The 16,072-nt window shown below is 47.1% G+C and overlaps 1 protein-coding gene across 1 annotated transcript in view; it reads right to left on the bottom strand.

Moving 5' to 3' along the window:
• Window positions 1-527: 527 nt before the first annotated feature.
• The window catches only part of jeb (low-density lipoprotein receptor domain-containing jelly belly protein), a 163,127-nt gene continuing 147,582 nt past the window's right edge, over window positions 528-16,072 (bottom strand). Inside the window, exon 3 of the mRNA XM_089571205.1 lies at window positions 528-11,722. Coding sequence (XP_089427331.1) covers window positions 11,660-11,722 — 63 coding nt within the window. The 3' untranslated portion in view covers window positions 528-11,659. The remainder of the gene's footprint in view (window positions 11,723-16,072) is intronic.

Here is a 16,072-nt window from a genome sequence, read left to right as displayed (position 1 = left end):
GGCCAGGTAACGGGGAACCGAACCAAGAAAACTACTCACACGAAGTGACAGACTGTTTTTACGATTAGATAACACGGGGACCGGTCAACCGATCACATGTATGAGCCAGTAGGCGAACTGGACCTCCGCATAGCTGACGGAAATCAGGGCTCTCCCATAGCAGCGCGTTTTAGATAACACTGCACCATGCGTCCCGGGTGTAGGGGAACGCGGGTGAGTGCGCCTGCGCATGCGGGTGAGGAAGATTGATAGAGGAAAAAGAAAGGAGAAGAAAGGAGGAAAGGAAAGAATGAAAGAAAGGAGGAAAGAAAGAGAGAAAGAACGAAAGAAAGAAAGGAAGAACGAAAGAAATGAAGGAAGAAGAGGAAGAAAGAACGAAAGAAAGAATGGTAATAATGGAAGAAAAAATAAAGAAGAGAAGAAAGAAAGAAAGAAAGAAAGAAGGAAAGAAAGAAAGAAAGAAAGGAAGGAAGGAAGAAAGAAAGAAAGAAAGAAAGAAGGAAAGAAAGGAAGAAAGAAAGAAAGAAAGAAAGAAAGAAAGAAAGAAAGAAAGAAAGAAAGAAAGGAAGAAAGAAAGGAAGAAGAGAATTTTGAAGAAAAAATACTTTTGACGAAAGCGAACCAGCAATTCCTACAGTGCACAAAGCGTTTCCCTCCAAACTGACAAAGAACAGGGACAAACAAGTGAGCACCACGAAGAGAAAGAGATAAGCAGAGAAAGATAATGTTTGGAAATGCCGCAAATGGGATTTTATGCAAGAATAAGGCGAAAGCCTTGAGGTACAACGGAGAACACAGAGCTGGCGATGGAGGAGGCCTGTGGCACTGAACGACACCTTCAACTTTATGCGAAAAAAAAAAGAGAGACAAGAAAAGAAAGGAACGAAGAAAAAGTAGAAATGCCAGGAAGAAAGGAAGGGCAGACTTCTATCAACGAGGGAAGCGTGAAAAACGTTACATATATGTGAAAAAAAAGACACTAGCAAAAAATAAAGAATTTGCGGGGAGCGCTTTGAAGGAGCCGCGGCGGCAGGCGGCGCGTTCCTTGCAGTGATTGTCTGGGATGCAATTGTCTGAAGCGCTGCGCGTGTGCCGTCCTTGGGCGGCCGTCGCACTGCGCCGCTGCGGTGCGCTAGAGGACGCTACGCTACGTCGAGCCTCTCCGTGGGTCGCCAAAGGAAACGCAAGGAGTGCCGCGAACCGAGAGGGAGAAGGAAAAGAAGGAAGGAAAGGGGGAACAGCGCCTCTCTCAGTGGTTATGAGGCGTGTGGACAGACACCGACGCTTTTCGTCGTTTCAGCAAACAAGGTTGTATTGCCTCGTTTTTTTTTTTTAATTAGCTTTTTTCGCGCTTGGTGCTACTTTTTGCTTGAAAGCGCGTAACCTTACGCTCCGGCTGCTCAGTGTTGAGAGATGGCGGGGAAGAATAAAATGCAATTGCTGGCAGAGAAATTCTCCCTACCGTGTCCGGACTGACAGTGGCGTGCCTCTTCTTTCACCCTTAGTCGTATAGCGGAGTGCTAAAAAGAATTTTATATCTTACTGCACTTCTGTGATTCGAAACCATTTGTCTTTTGGCGTTTTTCCTGTCTTCGTGGTGACAGCCTAGCAGTGTTTGCACAAGGAAGCGAGATCGAAGTAAATGTGAGGCGGAGCGACTTAAAAAGCGACGTATCTGCGTTTGCGCGTGTGCGTTTGCTTCCACGCATCAGCATGCCCTGTCGCAGCTCTCCGGTATAAAGGCCCTTTAATGTGAAACAGAGAAGCCGATTGCTCTTTAGACGCTCACGCGGCAGTGTTCGTATAGCCTGTTAGGGAGAGACAGGCGCGCAGTGGCTCGTAGACCACCGAGTAATTAGTCACTGCGAGACAAAAAATAAAAAATAAAAGTTAGCTACACGCGGACACCCGTAAGTGCCCCTGTATAAGTCCGACGTCCCCTTTTCACTCTCGTATCGCAACGGCCCACTCGATACAGCGGGGGCACAAGGGTGATGCGGTTTATACTTCCGCACGCAGAGATCTGCGTGCTTCTGCCGCGACCGAATGCATTCCAGCCATCGTCAAGTTTATGGCCCTTTGCCTCGAAGAGGGAAGAAGAATGAGTTACGACGACTCTGCTCTTCCCGTTAATCCGGCATGGCTCTTCGGCCGAAGCGTGTTCATCGCCCTGACGTCAAAGGAAGGGATGATATCGCGGTTCTGGGGAAGAAAGGGAGGAAGCGCTGAAATCGCGCCCGATGAAGTGTTTGCTCGCAAAGGAAAAGTGTCGGAGTGGGTGGTCGCGGTTGCGGGGGCTGGGATGCGGGGAGGTGTTCTCGACGGGTGTGCCGCTTCTCCCGTGGTCCGCGTTTGCGGCCGGGTGTGTTTGCACTACGGTATTTGCCCTCTCGTCGAAGGAAAGCATGCCGGGAATGGTTTTTTTCTCTTTTGATTTGGTTTAGCGGTATGCCATGGCGGAGACCCTGTTGCCTCCGATTTTTCTCCTTTATATCTTAGCGTTTTTTTTTTCTATTGACGATGACCTAGCTGTTTGTGTTGTCGTGACTGGTGCTGTTTTGTAGGTGTCATGTTACAGGAGTACCTAAAGTGTTCGATTTTAAAGTAAAGCAGCGCAATCATAGATTAACGTGAGTAGACGAAAATGAAATCACAGGCACATATCAACGTTACTGTCCCTGTGGTTATCTGCGATTACGCAGTTTTTCTTCAAACTTGGCCAGCAGAGAGTTTTATCTTGAAAACCTAAAGAGTTATCGTATTCACGTTCTGACTAAATACGTGAAACAATTTCTTGCGTCTTTCGCGTCATGTTTGGTTGCGTACGTGTCTAAGACGGGCCTTTGGAAGGTGAGGGGTCGGCAGTACAAGCTTTTTTCTCAATTACTTTACAATTCTTTATATTTAATTTTCATTTCTTTACATTTCGATCTCGCGCGTACGCAGTTTCTTTAGTCAGTGTTACGCGGCGAGCAGCATTGCTTTAAGAAAAAGAAAAAAAGGGAACTGAACTTAGCGCTGAGACGATTTGGCCGCAAGCTCAGAGGGAAGGATGTCAGAAAAGGTGCTGGGGGGAAAGGGTCAAGCGGAGGGGGTGAGAGGCAAGATAGAGAAGTGTCCTGCTTACTGAGTGACGAGCCACGATTTGCACTTGTTCATCAGGGGTGCTCTAATGTCGGTGAGGGAAGCGACCGCGCCTTGAAAAAACTGCTCTCGAAGAGGCGCGCGCCTTGAACGGAAAAATACAAGTGATGACGGTGAGCGTGTGACGCAACAAATAAGAGGTGGTTGTGATGAACGCGCGTGATAGGGGATGTTGATAAGAGATCTTGAAATAATCTGAAAGATAAGAAAAGGAAGTGAGAACAGGTGACGCAGTGAAACGTGCACTAACAGTAGATAGTGATCGGGCCTATTCGGGTGCTTTGAAAACTTTCGTGAAATTGAGTGAAATTTTGCTTACGTTACACTTCACAAGCAGCGCGTTTTTAGCAGCATCACCTTGTGCATTTCACTAGGGAGAAAATTACAGGCGACGGACATGACAACAACAAAAACAGGTCATGATTTCTTCTTTCTAGTTGCGCGACTATCTGCGCTTGGTTTTTAGAATGAACTTCGATAATATTTGACTAGTTTGCCAGATGCTGAAACCAGTTTTCTTGTTCTGCGTACAAGCAATCATTGTCCATCGCTCCATCGTGATCTGACTCTTACTGTCAACGAAATGCGGGCGATATATGCAAAATAAATAAGAAAATGTATTGCAGACACCTTTATTGCTTTAGCTCGCAGGATTTTGCATTTTAGCCGCCAACTTTACCTATGCTTGGCTTTTGCACGTTATATATTAATTTTCTATTTCTGTCGAAGACACGAGATCAACAGTGAAAGCTTATCGCACCTCGGATTTTGAGTGGCACTGCCACACGATTGTTGGCGAATTTTGTTTGGTCATAAAATGCGCAGTCACGATACGCTGCTATTTTCATTCAGTTGGAGATTTATGCAGATTTTTGCATAAAGGGAGAATTCTCACAGCTTTGACTGCCGCTTTGAACCTCTCATGCTGTATGATCGTTGTGAAAAATTGATCTCATGACTTTTTCCTTCTTTTTTCTTCTCCTGCCAGATGGCGACACCATCCCACAGCACTTCAGAACAAAATTGTGGCACATATTGCGCTGAAACAAGTTAGCAACGCCCGCGCAATATTCTCTCTTGCAAGTGCATTCGGCAAGACGACCACACATCGCAAGAGCGCACCAACTGATTGGCATGTCGGACGATAGCGCACACAGCACTGGCAGCGAAAAACAAAAACCAAAACAAAGCACCATGAAAAATTCGAGGCTTGAATTCACAACTCTAGAATCGTGTTCTTGCAACAGAGCGTGAGGACATGAGTGAGCACACAAAGCCCACCATAGGCTTAGCTTTTTATTTAGTTATTTTTCCCAGAGTTTGTGCTGGGAAGTGTGGGTTCTTTGAAGTACGTTAAGAAACAAAGTCTAGCGACAGGTCCGAATCGTTGCACAACATTTCATTCATCACGAATGCAGTGTGGTAAGCTACAAGCAAAGGGCAATATTTGATACCTTGAATCTTCCACCTTTTATCTTTGTTAACAGCTCAAAAAAAAAAAAACTATAACAACAGTGTTCCTTTTTTTTCAGGCAAAAAGACAAAAACCACAACAATGGCACGAGAAGGGAGCACACGATCTGTTCTACGTATTCGCAGTGCCGTCACATTAACAGACCTCTGAAGATGGCGTTTAGACGGCTTTGTGGAAATGCACACCCAGGGACAAGAACTTCCAAACGACGAGTCCTGGATAAACACTCCATTTCTGCGCGCCCAAGACGCGCAGCTTTAAGCTTACTAGCGTGCTGCAATATGAACACGCCCATGTTTAGGCTACCAACACCAATATCAGGCTAGGTCTCGAGGCCTATCCTGATACCGAAACTCCCTAACTCTCCAGATCATGCGTGCAGATCCGTACCGGGATGATTTGGTTGTGGCGATTTTTGTACCCGGGTGTGTACATCCAAGATTTTGTTATGACGAGAACAAGTAATAACTGTAACGAGAAAATATTTCACTAAAACACAGATTCAACGAAAGCGCCGCCTAAGATTGTAAATAAGCTAAACAAAGGTCTTAGAATGTGCAGTCTTTGCCAAAAGTAACCAGGCTGTATGGTTTGCCTTTCATTCGTGTAGTAGAGCTCTCATGGCTTCCCTAAAGATCAAAACTTCTTTGAAGGTGATAACAGGGGTTCTCCTTACCACACAGAGATTCAGAGCTTGAGTACTGGCTTAATAGCTTTAATATACAACTGAGAAGGAAACCATGCAGCCTGGTTACTTTTGGCATAGACTGTACGTGCTACTTTTCCATGGAAACAGTCGTACAGAACAGGCAAGCATAATAGCACACAAGCACACAGGCAAAATACACAGTGCAGAAAGATCTCTACCGGGAACGTGTTAAGCGCGAACAGTAATTTGAATAGCTGCCCTCCTTTCTGAGGTAGCAACTGGCCCCACTTGCGCAAGAAACCTGCACCAATGTTCGCGTCCTTCCTGGAAAGTTGTGCGAACTCTGCCGGAATAGCGACCCCGTGTTGTCCGGAAACTACTGCAAGCGAAGAACCCGGCACGCAAGACCTCGCGGCTGCTGTTGCGAATGACGCTCGAAAGACGCCTCTGTGGAGTCATGGCACGCAGGAAAATCTAGCTCGAAGATAACGCTTCCGAAGGCAACTCTGTCCCACACAAACATGCAATCTTCGTTCAATAAGTTTCCTGGTATACCTGACGATCGACGATTCGACGTCTCGAGGTGACTCAAGGCCGCCCTGTGGCGTGCGGGACGTGACGTGATAGACCGCTTCTTTGAGAGCGCAAAGTTTTGGGCGGGCGTCGGCTCAGGTGTCGCTTAAAGATTCGCTTTCCGGTGCTCCACGTTCTTTTTTATATTTCTTCCGAATGAGGGCGCTAACTGGCAGCATCACTCTGAGATAGCGTTGGCAAAGCGGAAATCAAAACAGGACAGCGCTCAACTCACAGCCATAGAGGCCTGCCACAAACGCTGCGAAACCTCCTCTCAGTCATCGATCCATGAAAGACAAAGAATCTATAAGTCCTGCGTGCGTCCAACCAAAACGATTAGAAGTCGACATTAGGAAAACGTCCATCATTACGTACTTTTGTGCGCTTTTTGATATTGCATGCAGAACGAATGGTCATGCCGGCTCTACTGGATTAGTGTTACACTACACATCCTCTATAGTTCTCACCAGATGCTTTTAGTTTATGCGCTGTAAGCTGCAAGTCTCAGCATTCTTGATTGTGGGGCTTAACACTTTTATTCCGAAAGGTTGCTGCGAATTTAACCACAACTTTTGATGTCTTTGTTTTGAACAAAACCGGAAATGACGACATCAAAGTTCTGTGCGTAGTAGGAAAGGGGAACGACAACACCAAGGATAATTTGTTTTTTTCTTCCAGCTTCAGCACCACTTGCGTTAACACTTACCAAAGCTCTAAGTTTGACCCGAGATACCGCTGACGAGGTTGAAGCACTCCTTTCCGCCTTGTTTCGTTTGGTCTCGCTCTGCAGGCTTTTTTAGGGGACAGATCTACTTCTACGCGCACACACGTCCTGTTCATGGCTACGGAGCGACCCGCCACTATAGACGATTTGACAGTGGGAGTTAAAGCTATAGTGTACACCATAAGAAAATAGCTCTTTCAGCGTCGCCCCCTGGACGTTACGAAAGAACATATCGCGCGCCGCGGACAACACACACCCATTGTCGCTGCCCCATTTTCCCTGTGTTGAGGAGAAACACATGCAAAGTCTGTTCTTCTCGGAACGGGACGGGGTTGTGGAACACGCCGGAGATAGATAGAAGAAAAAAGAAAAACGAACGAGGGCTGCTCGGTGGAGCTTGGAGTGCACGTTACGCCTTCTATATGCGTCTGACAAGTAGTAACTCTTGAACACAGTTGTGGACACAGTTTTTTTTTTCCCGAGTTCTCGGCCCGACTTCTTGTGTCAACGGGCCAACGGCGCACGAGCTTGTAGCAGCAAATGACAGGCACCGCTTCTAGGCGGAAGCGGTTTTTTTTTTTGCCTTTTACAAGCTCGACAGAGCGTTATGCGCGATGTAAAATATATTATGTATATATACCGTGCCTTGAAAATTGGCGCGGTTTCATTTTATTTCTGTTCATCAGCGGGACACCGTGAACAGAGAGCTGCCGGGGTTTTTCTGCTCAAGCGAAGCCTATAGAGAGCAGCCTAGCATGTAACCTGCTTATCCACACACACACACACGTGCCTTTATCGCACGCAGCTACAGGTGAGCTGCCTCTTCGTATTTGTCGTTTTTTTTTTGTACAGGTCCCTGACACTTCTGAGCTAGTTCACTCAGTTCCTGTGGTTGGCGATGTAAGCGCATCTTTTAACAGTAAAAGCAACGTGTGCCGGAGTGGCATATCCTATGTTTTTCCTACCTACGCAGCCTGCCTACACACAATGGAAATTGGTCTACGCTGCGTCATATTTGCATATTTAACAGCATTTTTAATACCGGGACCAATGTGTAGGACTTGCAATCACTGATCACTGAAAAAGAAGATCGGGTGTACATTTGGTTTCTATAAACATACATAACTGTCTCGTTTTCGACCGTTCGACGCAGTTTTTAAAGCACAGCTTGCCAGAGTGCAGCCATCCACTTTGTCTTGTATGCGTCTGTAATTGAGTATTCCAGACACGGTAGTTTTAAGTTAGGGCCATCTGGTAACTGTATCACATTTGTTTCGGCCGCGCACGTTCTGGTTCGCCTTTTATTCCCTGTGAATTTTTGTTTGAATAGAAAGCAAAAAAGAAGCGTCACTTCGATCTACAAAACATCTCACGGTGTATCTGCGTTGGGCACCCGTCGACGTAAATGTGGGTCGTCGAAGCGTGACAGAAAACAAGTGACTTAATGCGCGGCGGCGAAGCTCCCGAACTGTCTTTATCGGAACGACGAACTTGTCGCCAGATGGGGCCATTTAACGCTCTTTCGAAAACCGCTGTTTTTCTCTTTTGTCAGTACAGTGTGAGTGGTGCGTCCGTTTTAGGTCGACTGTGTGGGACTTAAGTATGTATACATATATTTATCTATATATATTTATATATGTATGTATATAGACTCATCTGTGTACAGACATGTACAAGAGCGTAGTTTGCACAACCCGCATGTATTGCATACGTATTTACATGTAAGACGGACCAACGCAAAGGAGAGACGACGGATGACTGCGAGGGGGAGGAGGAACGAAAACGAAGTTGAGGCATATACATCGAGGACTGAAAGCTTTTATACGATATTTCATCGACCTGAAAGAGTTCACGCATCACCACGAAAGCTGCCGACATTTTCAACGAAGGAAACCTGCGTGGTGAACTTCAGAGGCAGAAACAAAACGCAGAACTTTTTTTGGGGATACCTTTGCTATATAGTCATAGTGGGTAAAGGCAAAGCATGCAGGATGATCACCTTCAGTTGCCGAGAGGCTGCAACTGCTTCACTGCTGCTTTCGAGTAGCGTGTTTTAGTTTCGTATTTTCACGTGCAACAGGACGATTGGAAACAATAAACGCTCTAGCTGACTCGTACAAAACCTGGCGGAGACCTGCAAGAACCAGGAAGTGGAATTGGCCAGGTGTTGTCGCGATGAGCAACTCCCGCCTTCTTTCCGCATGTTTAACTGGAGGATGCAGACATCGGAGGTTTGCAAACACTCTAAGGACTGCCAGGCCTGATGACGGCTGTCCGTGGGTTCACACGTTTGGTCTCAACTACGGCAAAAGCAAGCACAGGGATCAGGAGACAAGATACGTGCTAGGCGGAAAAAGTTGCATGAGTCGGAGACAACGCCACACGGGGTTTAAAAAAACAACTCTCTTCAAAGGACGGGCTGTCGTAGCTAGCTATGGGAAGCTCGGTGCGTGGGCCGTGGCGGATATGAGGAGCTGAACACATGGGGGCGTCCGCGAAACGACAGTCGCGGATGGTCATTTCGAGTGTGGAGCTGGCAGAGAATGTCTGGAAACGGCTCGTGGTTTTTCTGTGGGCGGGGCTGTACTGGTAGCAGTCGGAAGAGTCACCGGGAACAAAAATTGAAGCCAGGTATTTTCAAGCTCGCGCGGTTTTGTATCAAGTTTCGACAAAGTATTTACACTCCGATAGAGAGTTTCAGGCGCCCCGGCGGTTGACAGCACAGAGTACACTTTCCTCTGCCCATGGGGTCGTGCCACCCTGTCACCATCTACAGAAGGCGGCAGGCAGTCTAACTTTTTCTCTTCAGATTATCTTCAGTAGCTGACAGTTTGCCGCTGATTCTTTTCTGCATTCCAGATTTTGCTGCTTGCTATAAGAACTGGAAACCATCAGAACATTTGGTCTGTGCGAAATGTAAATAATGGTTCAGGTTGCCGGGTATGAGCGCTCTATTTTGTTCCCGGTGACTTCCGACCCGAGTCAGGGAGTAGGGAGACTACCTCGGTTTCTTTCCCATTGAGAGCGTCCTTTTTTCCTTTCTCTCCTTTCATTTCACGCAGACGAGGTAACACACGCGACCAGAGTAGAAAAATAAGCTCAACCACGCACGAGACAAAAAAACGGACCACAGAACGGCGGCGCAGCTCGGATTGTCGACGACGAGTTCATCTGTCGCTTTTTTTCAAGGGTTTCGGAGGGAGGATAGAGGGAGGGGAAGAAAGAAGGGAGTTTCACACGTGGTGGAACGTAGTATACAGAACTCGACCAGCATTGGAATGCCTAGAATAGCCGGCGCTTCGCTTGTCTCAGCTCCGCCCGCTTGTTGGGGGAAAGGGGAGGGGTGGAGAGGGACGCGCGCTCTGCCAACGATGAGACAGGTCGAGGCGAGCCGCATCCGAACCAGGCGGCAGCCCAATATCTAAACTCCATTGGAGGGGATGCCCTTATTTCTCTGCATTCTTAACTCGAGTCTTGGTGGTGTATCAAGGATGTTCTTCTTCTCTATCTTTCTGTCTCTCCCGCGTTCGCTCTTCTTCTCTTATTTATGAGATTAGCACACCGGCGTGGTGCTTTTTCTCCCCAAAATTAGACACTCGTTTCGAGGCTCGTTTCTGTCGTGAAGCCATCGATTTAGTCCTGTCGTTGTGTGCCTGAAGGTGGCTCCTCACTTGGGCTTTCCAAACAAACAAAAAACCTCATTCTTTTTTTGTATGAGCACTATTGCTCTTGGAAAAGGGAGGAAGGAAATCTTCACCAAAGAATTGGTTATTAGCTCGAAAACAAACATGGAAAGTTAGCTTAACCAATTCCATAAGAACGAAAGGGATGAGATGGCATGCCGTTGTGAGGAGTAGTACACGTTCTGCTGAATTAGTAAGAGTTGTTCTGAACGATGCAAACCGTCAATTCTGTAAGTTCCGGAGAGTTTGGCGCTTACTACACAAAACTATGTATCTTTCACAAGGCCATGGAAGGTAAGCTGCAAGTTTCAGTTCGTCGTACCGGCGTTAAACGAGCCTGGACAATTTATTATGAGCTCGAGGCAGCAAAGCTGCTCTTAGTAGCGTGTGACAGAAGCTGACGACTGTTCAAATACATATATGTGTAGCACAGCAGAAAGAAAACAACCGCATGGACTGCGAAAGCAATAGTACCATTCTTTAGAAAGCACCTTCATTTAGCCCATGTCTAACAGATTACTCAGAACTAAGCAAAGAATAAGCCAGCAAAAGAAAAGGCCGTAAAAGTAAAAAGTTGAAATGACGAATCGAACGCCCATGAAGTCTAAGGCAAACCTGTGCAAATCTGGCCACCGAGCACACAAGTTGCCACTGGAACCCGTGGTACTAAAGAGTTGCTATGAGCTAATTTTGACATTGCGGCGATTAACTAACACAGCGTGCGTGAAGGAATTTTAGAACCAATAATTCAGCGACGACGCATATCAGGTGACACTTCACTGTGTGCCTTGTTGATAGTTTCGTTTGATCTCTACATGAGTAAATTGTTCAAATCTGTGCATATCACTGGCGATTCGTAAGCAGAGATTATTGAACATTGGGGCAACAAACCTCCAATCGGCACAAATAGCGGGAAAAAGAACGAAAGATAACCTCTGTGGAATTTAAGCAACAGGAAGGAGCCGTACGGATTCCCAAACCTGAAGCTGAATGCATTACAGCGATGAGCTCGCGCACAGACTCGCGGCACGTTTCTTTTTGTCTCAGAGCGAGGGCGATTGAGAGAGGAGATAGAGAGAACGAGAGGGCGGTGGAGGGTGCTGCATGGTTCCTTCATCGGCTCGCGAAGGAGCAGAGCTCCGGTGTTTTCTTTCCGGGACGTCGTAGCTGGGTCGGGACGTTGTTCTCCGGAGAAGAGTGACGTAACAGTTGGCGGCGGACGTGAACGGGCCGCGGTTTTTCACACTGGTGCGGCGGCGGCGACGGAAGAAAGCTCGAATCCGGAGAGGCGACGAGGAGGCGAGGCTATAGCCCCTCCCGTCGGCCGTGGCCTCTCCAGACGCGACCTTGACCCGCCAGGCTTTGACCTCGTGTCGGCCGGGGGGCCCCCCCTCGTAGTTGAGGAGCAGTGTTCAGTAGCGGCCCCGGGCCCACCTTAGCAGCGCGTCGGCTAGCACGTCCAGGTGAGCCTTTGTCTGCGAGGGGTGGGGTCAGAGGTCAAGTCAAGAAGGGAGGGGAAAGAAGAAAGCAGAAGCAAATTCAGTGAAAGCAAGACTTAGTTTGTAGCTTTGCATCATCCTGAAATACACTCCCACAATCCCGCGGAACAAGAAAAAGCCTCAGATTGTCTCAGTGTCTCGTAGGTTTGGTTCAACGTTGAACAAGCTGCTTCTAGACGGGGAACAAGCCGGCGCAATCTGGAAAATAGACTTATTCATAAACCTCGAGAGAACACCGTAATGAAATACTTATGCTTTGCCCGTCGCTTAAGTGTCTTTTTGAGGGTAAAACAGTATAGTTTACATTTATAGACGTGTATGCATGGCACGTACCAAGAAGCTCAGCAATTTTGTCGTTCCGGCACTTTTTCGCTTCTGAGTATGGCCGCGCCTGATTGGAAGCGAACGTCTTGTCTAAGGAAGAACATTTTTTCCATGCGAAAGAAGAGAGAGCGCTACTGAACGTATATATTAATATATGGAAGAGAACTCCCTCGGCTCCGAGATCATAAAACTCGTCTTAATATAGCGAATAAAAAATAAAATTACTCCATGGGTACTTTGCATTACATCGTTATGTAAATGCCCGCCGAACATTCGTTTTATAAATGCCAGGAACAAATGGGCCATACGTTTTCATTTGAGAATGCGCTTTGTCGAGATCAAAATGATGATAAACTGTGTCATTATGGAGTCGGCGCTGTAAGTTGCTTTGAGGTTCGCCTTCATTTTTCGATGGCTGCGCCTTCAGAATCCCTAAGGACGAGAGAGCAGCGCACGTAAGAAGCTGATAATGAATTGAAACTGTACACACTGGCGCTGAACAATGAATTCTTTTAAAGAAGGCCCTCGCGTGCTGGAGGATTTCACAGTGTGAGAAACATAATATGCTATAACAATGTCAAAGAAGACAATGGAAAATGAACTGCCCGATTTAGACGTGCATGAAGGCGTTTAACCATTAACTCTCTTCCAAAAAGAAACGCTGGAGTAAACAAATTTCTTCACTCTGTTAAATGTAGATAAGTCGGAAATAGTGGTTAACAGCAAGTTCGTCTGTTACAAAAACTCAAACGAGGAATTCAGATTGTAACTAACAAACATCACATATCAATAGAACATAGTTTCATTGATGCACAGGTAATTATGTGCAATATCAGGTTGCTAGCTCCAACTCACTCACTCACTCACTCACTCACTCACTCACTCACTCACTCACTCACTCACTCACTCACTCACTCACTCACTCACTCACTCACTCACTCACTCACTCACTCACTCACTCACTCACTCACTCACTCACTCACTCACTCACTCACTCACTCACTCACTCACTCACTCACTCACTCACTCACTCACTCACTCACTCACTCACTCACTCACTCACTCACTCACTCACTCACTCACTCACTCACTCACTCACTCACTCACTCACTCTCTCATTCTCTCACTCTCTCATTCTCTCACTCTCTCATTCTCTCACTCTCTCACTCACTCACTCTCTCTCTCACACTCACTCACTCTCTCACTCACTCACTCTCTCTCACTCACTCACTCTCACTCTCTCTCTCTCTCACTCTCTCTCTCTCTCACTCACTCACTCACTCACTCAATAATGTCAATTGTTCGTTGCCAAGATTTCAGGAGACCTGCAAGCTTTCCGAGAGAGAATAACACAATCTGCACACAGTAGTTATTCGTTTGTACAAAATAGATCGAGCGCATTCCGGCAGCTAGAGACCCGCAAGAGGAACACCGTCTCATAAAAGCACCTTTGTGTTTCGGACCGCCTGCTGTTGCGAAGTGCGCAGAGTGCGTTCCGTGCTGTATGTTAATTTGTAGCCACCATATGAGAATGCAGCGTCTCGAGGGAGCGAGACGAACGAGAACTACGAGCATTCGATTCTCCCGGGAAAAAGAGACATCTTTAAGAATGATGTGTTCTCTTCTGTCCTGTCCTTCGCCTCTTTCTCTCTCTCTCTCTCTCTCTGGAGAGTTTATTCAGCGGGACGGAACTCGGAAGAAGAGATTAGATTTTTTTGCGTGTTGGCAGAACTTTCCTTTCTGCAACGACCTTGCATACCTTCTTTTAGTTTTTTTTTTCATTACTCTTTGGGAATCATTCTGTGCCACTTTCAGCAATTTTAGTTTGTTTATTACGTCACCGTGCGCTTGCCGCCCGAAATTGCCATCGCTCGCGGTGTTCTGTCGCTGAATAATTGCGCACCGAACAAGATGCGTTCGCTGCTGCAGGACGTTGAAAGTAAACAAGGTTGGGCGCGAGGAATTTAATAACGACCGAGGAAGACGCGGGCAGAGGAGACGAACAAAGCTCCGAATTATCGGAAATATCAGGGGAACTAATCAGAGTGAGAATGCTGAGAGAAGAACGTAAACAATTGGAAGAAGACGACGATAATTAAAAGATCGGTGCGTTCCACAAGCGCCTAGAAACAGGGACAATCTGAAAACAGAACGCACTGTCTCGTTTAGATCCGCACGGAAACATTGTCGAAGGCGCAGCGGGCGTCGGCGAATCAGCGAATGCAACGTCAGGTTGTTTCGGAATGGGACGTAACTCGTAATTGGCTCGCCTTTGTGACGTCAGAAGTGACGGTGCTCAATCGCACTGTAATCAAGCCGCTGGCTGAGCGTACGACGAAGCAGCTTTTAGGTTCGGCCACAGGTGTACCTTGCGCAACACTGCACACCGACATTACGATGGAGACGATATTCTAGGCTGAACTGGTAAATTAACAGAAAAGGACGTCTAGTAGGACGGACTGAGGCTACAAAATGGGACTTGCGGTCTTCGTGTTGGGAACGAAGAGCCCTGTAGTTGTGAGGGGCGCAGGATAAAGGCTGAGTAAGTGACGTGTGTTAGGGTGCCTTGATAAGCCGGGCGTTGGCATCGAGGCACCCTAACCTATGTTGTAGGTAACCACTGGTGACGGGAACGGCAGCAGCTATTGAAACACAGCTACACTGTCTCAAGAAGCTCAGAAACGCCCGGCCTCCACACTGTGGATAATGAAGTGCTGGTCTTTGAATGCGACAGACAGCGAATGAACGGCGTATCGTAAGGCATACACCTAGAGGGCTTGGTACTAATGAATAATAGGCCTAGCAAGCATACGCGGAGTTTTACGCTCTCATTCTTTACGCTTCACGCTTTTTAGCTTTACGCTGTCATTGATTTACTGTCATTCATCGTAACGAGTAAACTGGCTAACTTTCGGCAAATTTTGGCCCACTGAATTGCGAAAGTGCGCCCAACAAATTTGCACATTTTGAAACACTTCTCTCTCTGAACAACCAGCTTGTTGGGAATCCTTTAACGAAATTGTCAGCATGATGACAAGGAGTGAACGATCTTTAGTCGGTATTTAGCTTCGCGATGGGCCGGGCACAGTTTGTTTCCAGCGTCTTTTAAATAAATAAATCAGAAACATTTTTGATTGGGCGCCAAAGGGCCTTCTGCCGAAATTGCAGACTTGTTCTAGTACGTGCCTGGAATCACCAAAAGCGGCCTTTTCTTTCTTGTCGGCTCGCTTAACGCGTTGATTTCGACTCCTGAGGCCCGCCGACGTCGAGAAGAAACAGGCGCCTGCCTGTGTGCAGCCCACACACTTGGCTGAAATAGTAATGTTGGCAGGCTGCGTCTGGTCTCTCAGAATGGGAGAGGCGTTTATTCCGGAGATTTGGCATTATTTCTTGACGCCTTTTACTTTTAGATGTTGCACCTCCAAGGCATTGGAAGACGTAGCACTGTGTTAGCCGACGCGGCGAAGGCACCGGATGATTCGTTTCCGAAGCCTAAATACGAGATGTGAAAGTGCGAAGCCGACAGACAGGCGAAGGAGAGAGCGATAGGATAATGCAGAAAGAAAGAGCAGTTGGAATGGAAGTAATCTGTTGACGACGGGCAAGGAGCCTAAAATTAAATTGACCGCGTCTTTGGGCGTGTTTGCTTTGCCAACAAGCTCTTGTGCTTTGCAAAGAAGCAAAGCTTTCAAGCTTTCCGGAGAACCAAGAGACGGGCGCAGGTTGTCGCTCCCGCTCACAGGAGGGGGCCTTTAGCTGCGAACGCTGCCGTCTTGTGGTGAAGCCTTCTTCTTGCTCTAATAGCAACAGCGTCAGTGCTCGTTTATGTTTTGTATCTCCGTTTGGTATCTGTATAGCGTAGCGTCGCACAAAGGCGTTCTCCTTTTAAGGGTCAGTCGGCACTCGCCCGTCAGTCGGCGCTGTTGGGGTAGAAAATTTTATTTTCTCGTCACAGTTGGCAAACGTTCTGCGACTGACAGTACAATAAAAAGAAAATCTTGA

Source organism: Amblyomma mixtum, chromosome 2 (genome assembly GCF_055824585.1).
Source record: "Amblyomma mixtum isolate Tamu chromosome 2, ASM5582458v1, whole genome shotgun sequence".
In the NCBI taxonomy this organism is placed as follows: Eukaryota; Metazoa; Arthropoda; class Arachnida; order Ixodida; family Ixodidae; genus Amblyomma; species Amblyomma mixtum.
Note: the sequence above shows the minus strand (reverse complement) of the source record. Positions and strands in the feature narration are given on the sequence as shown.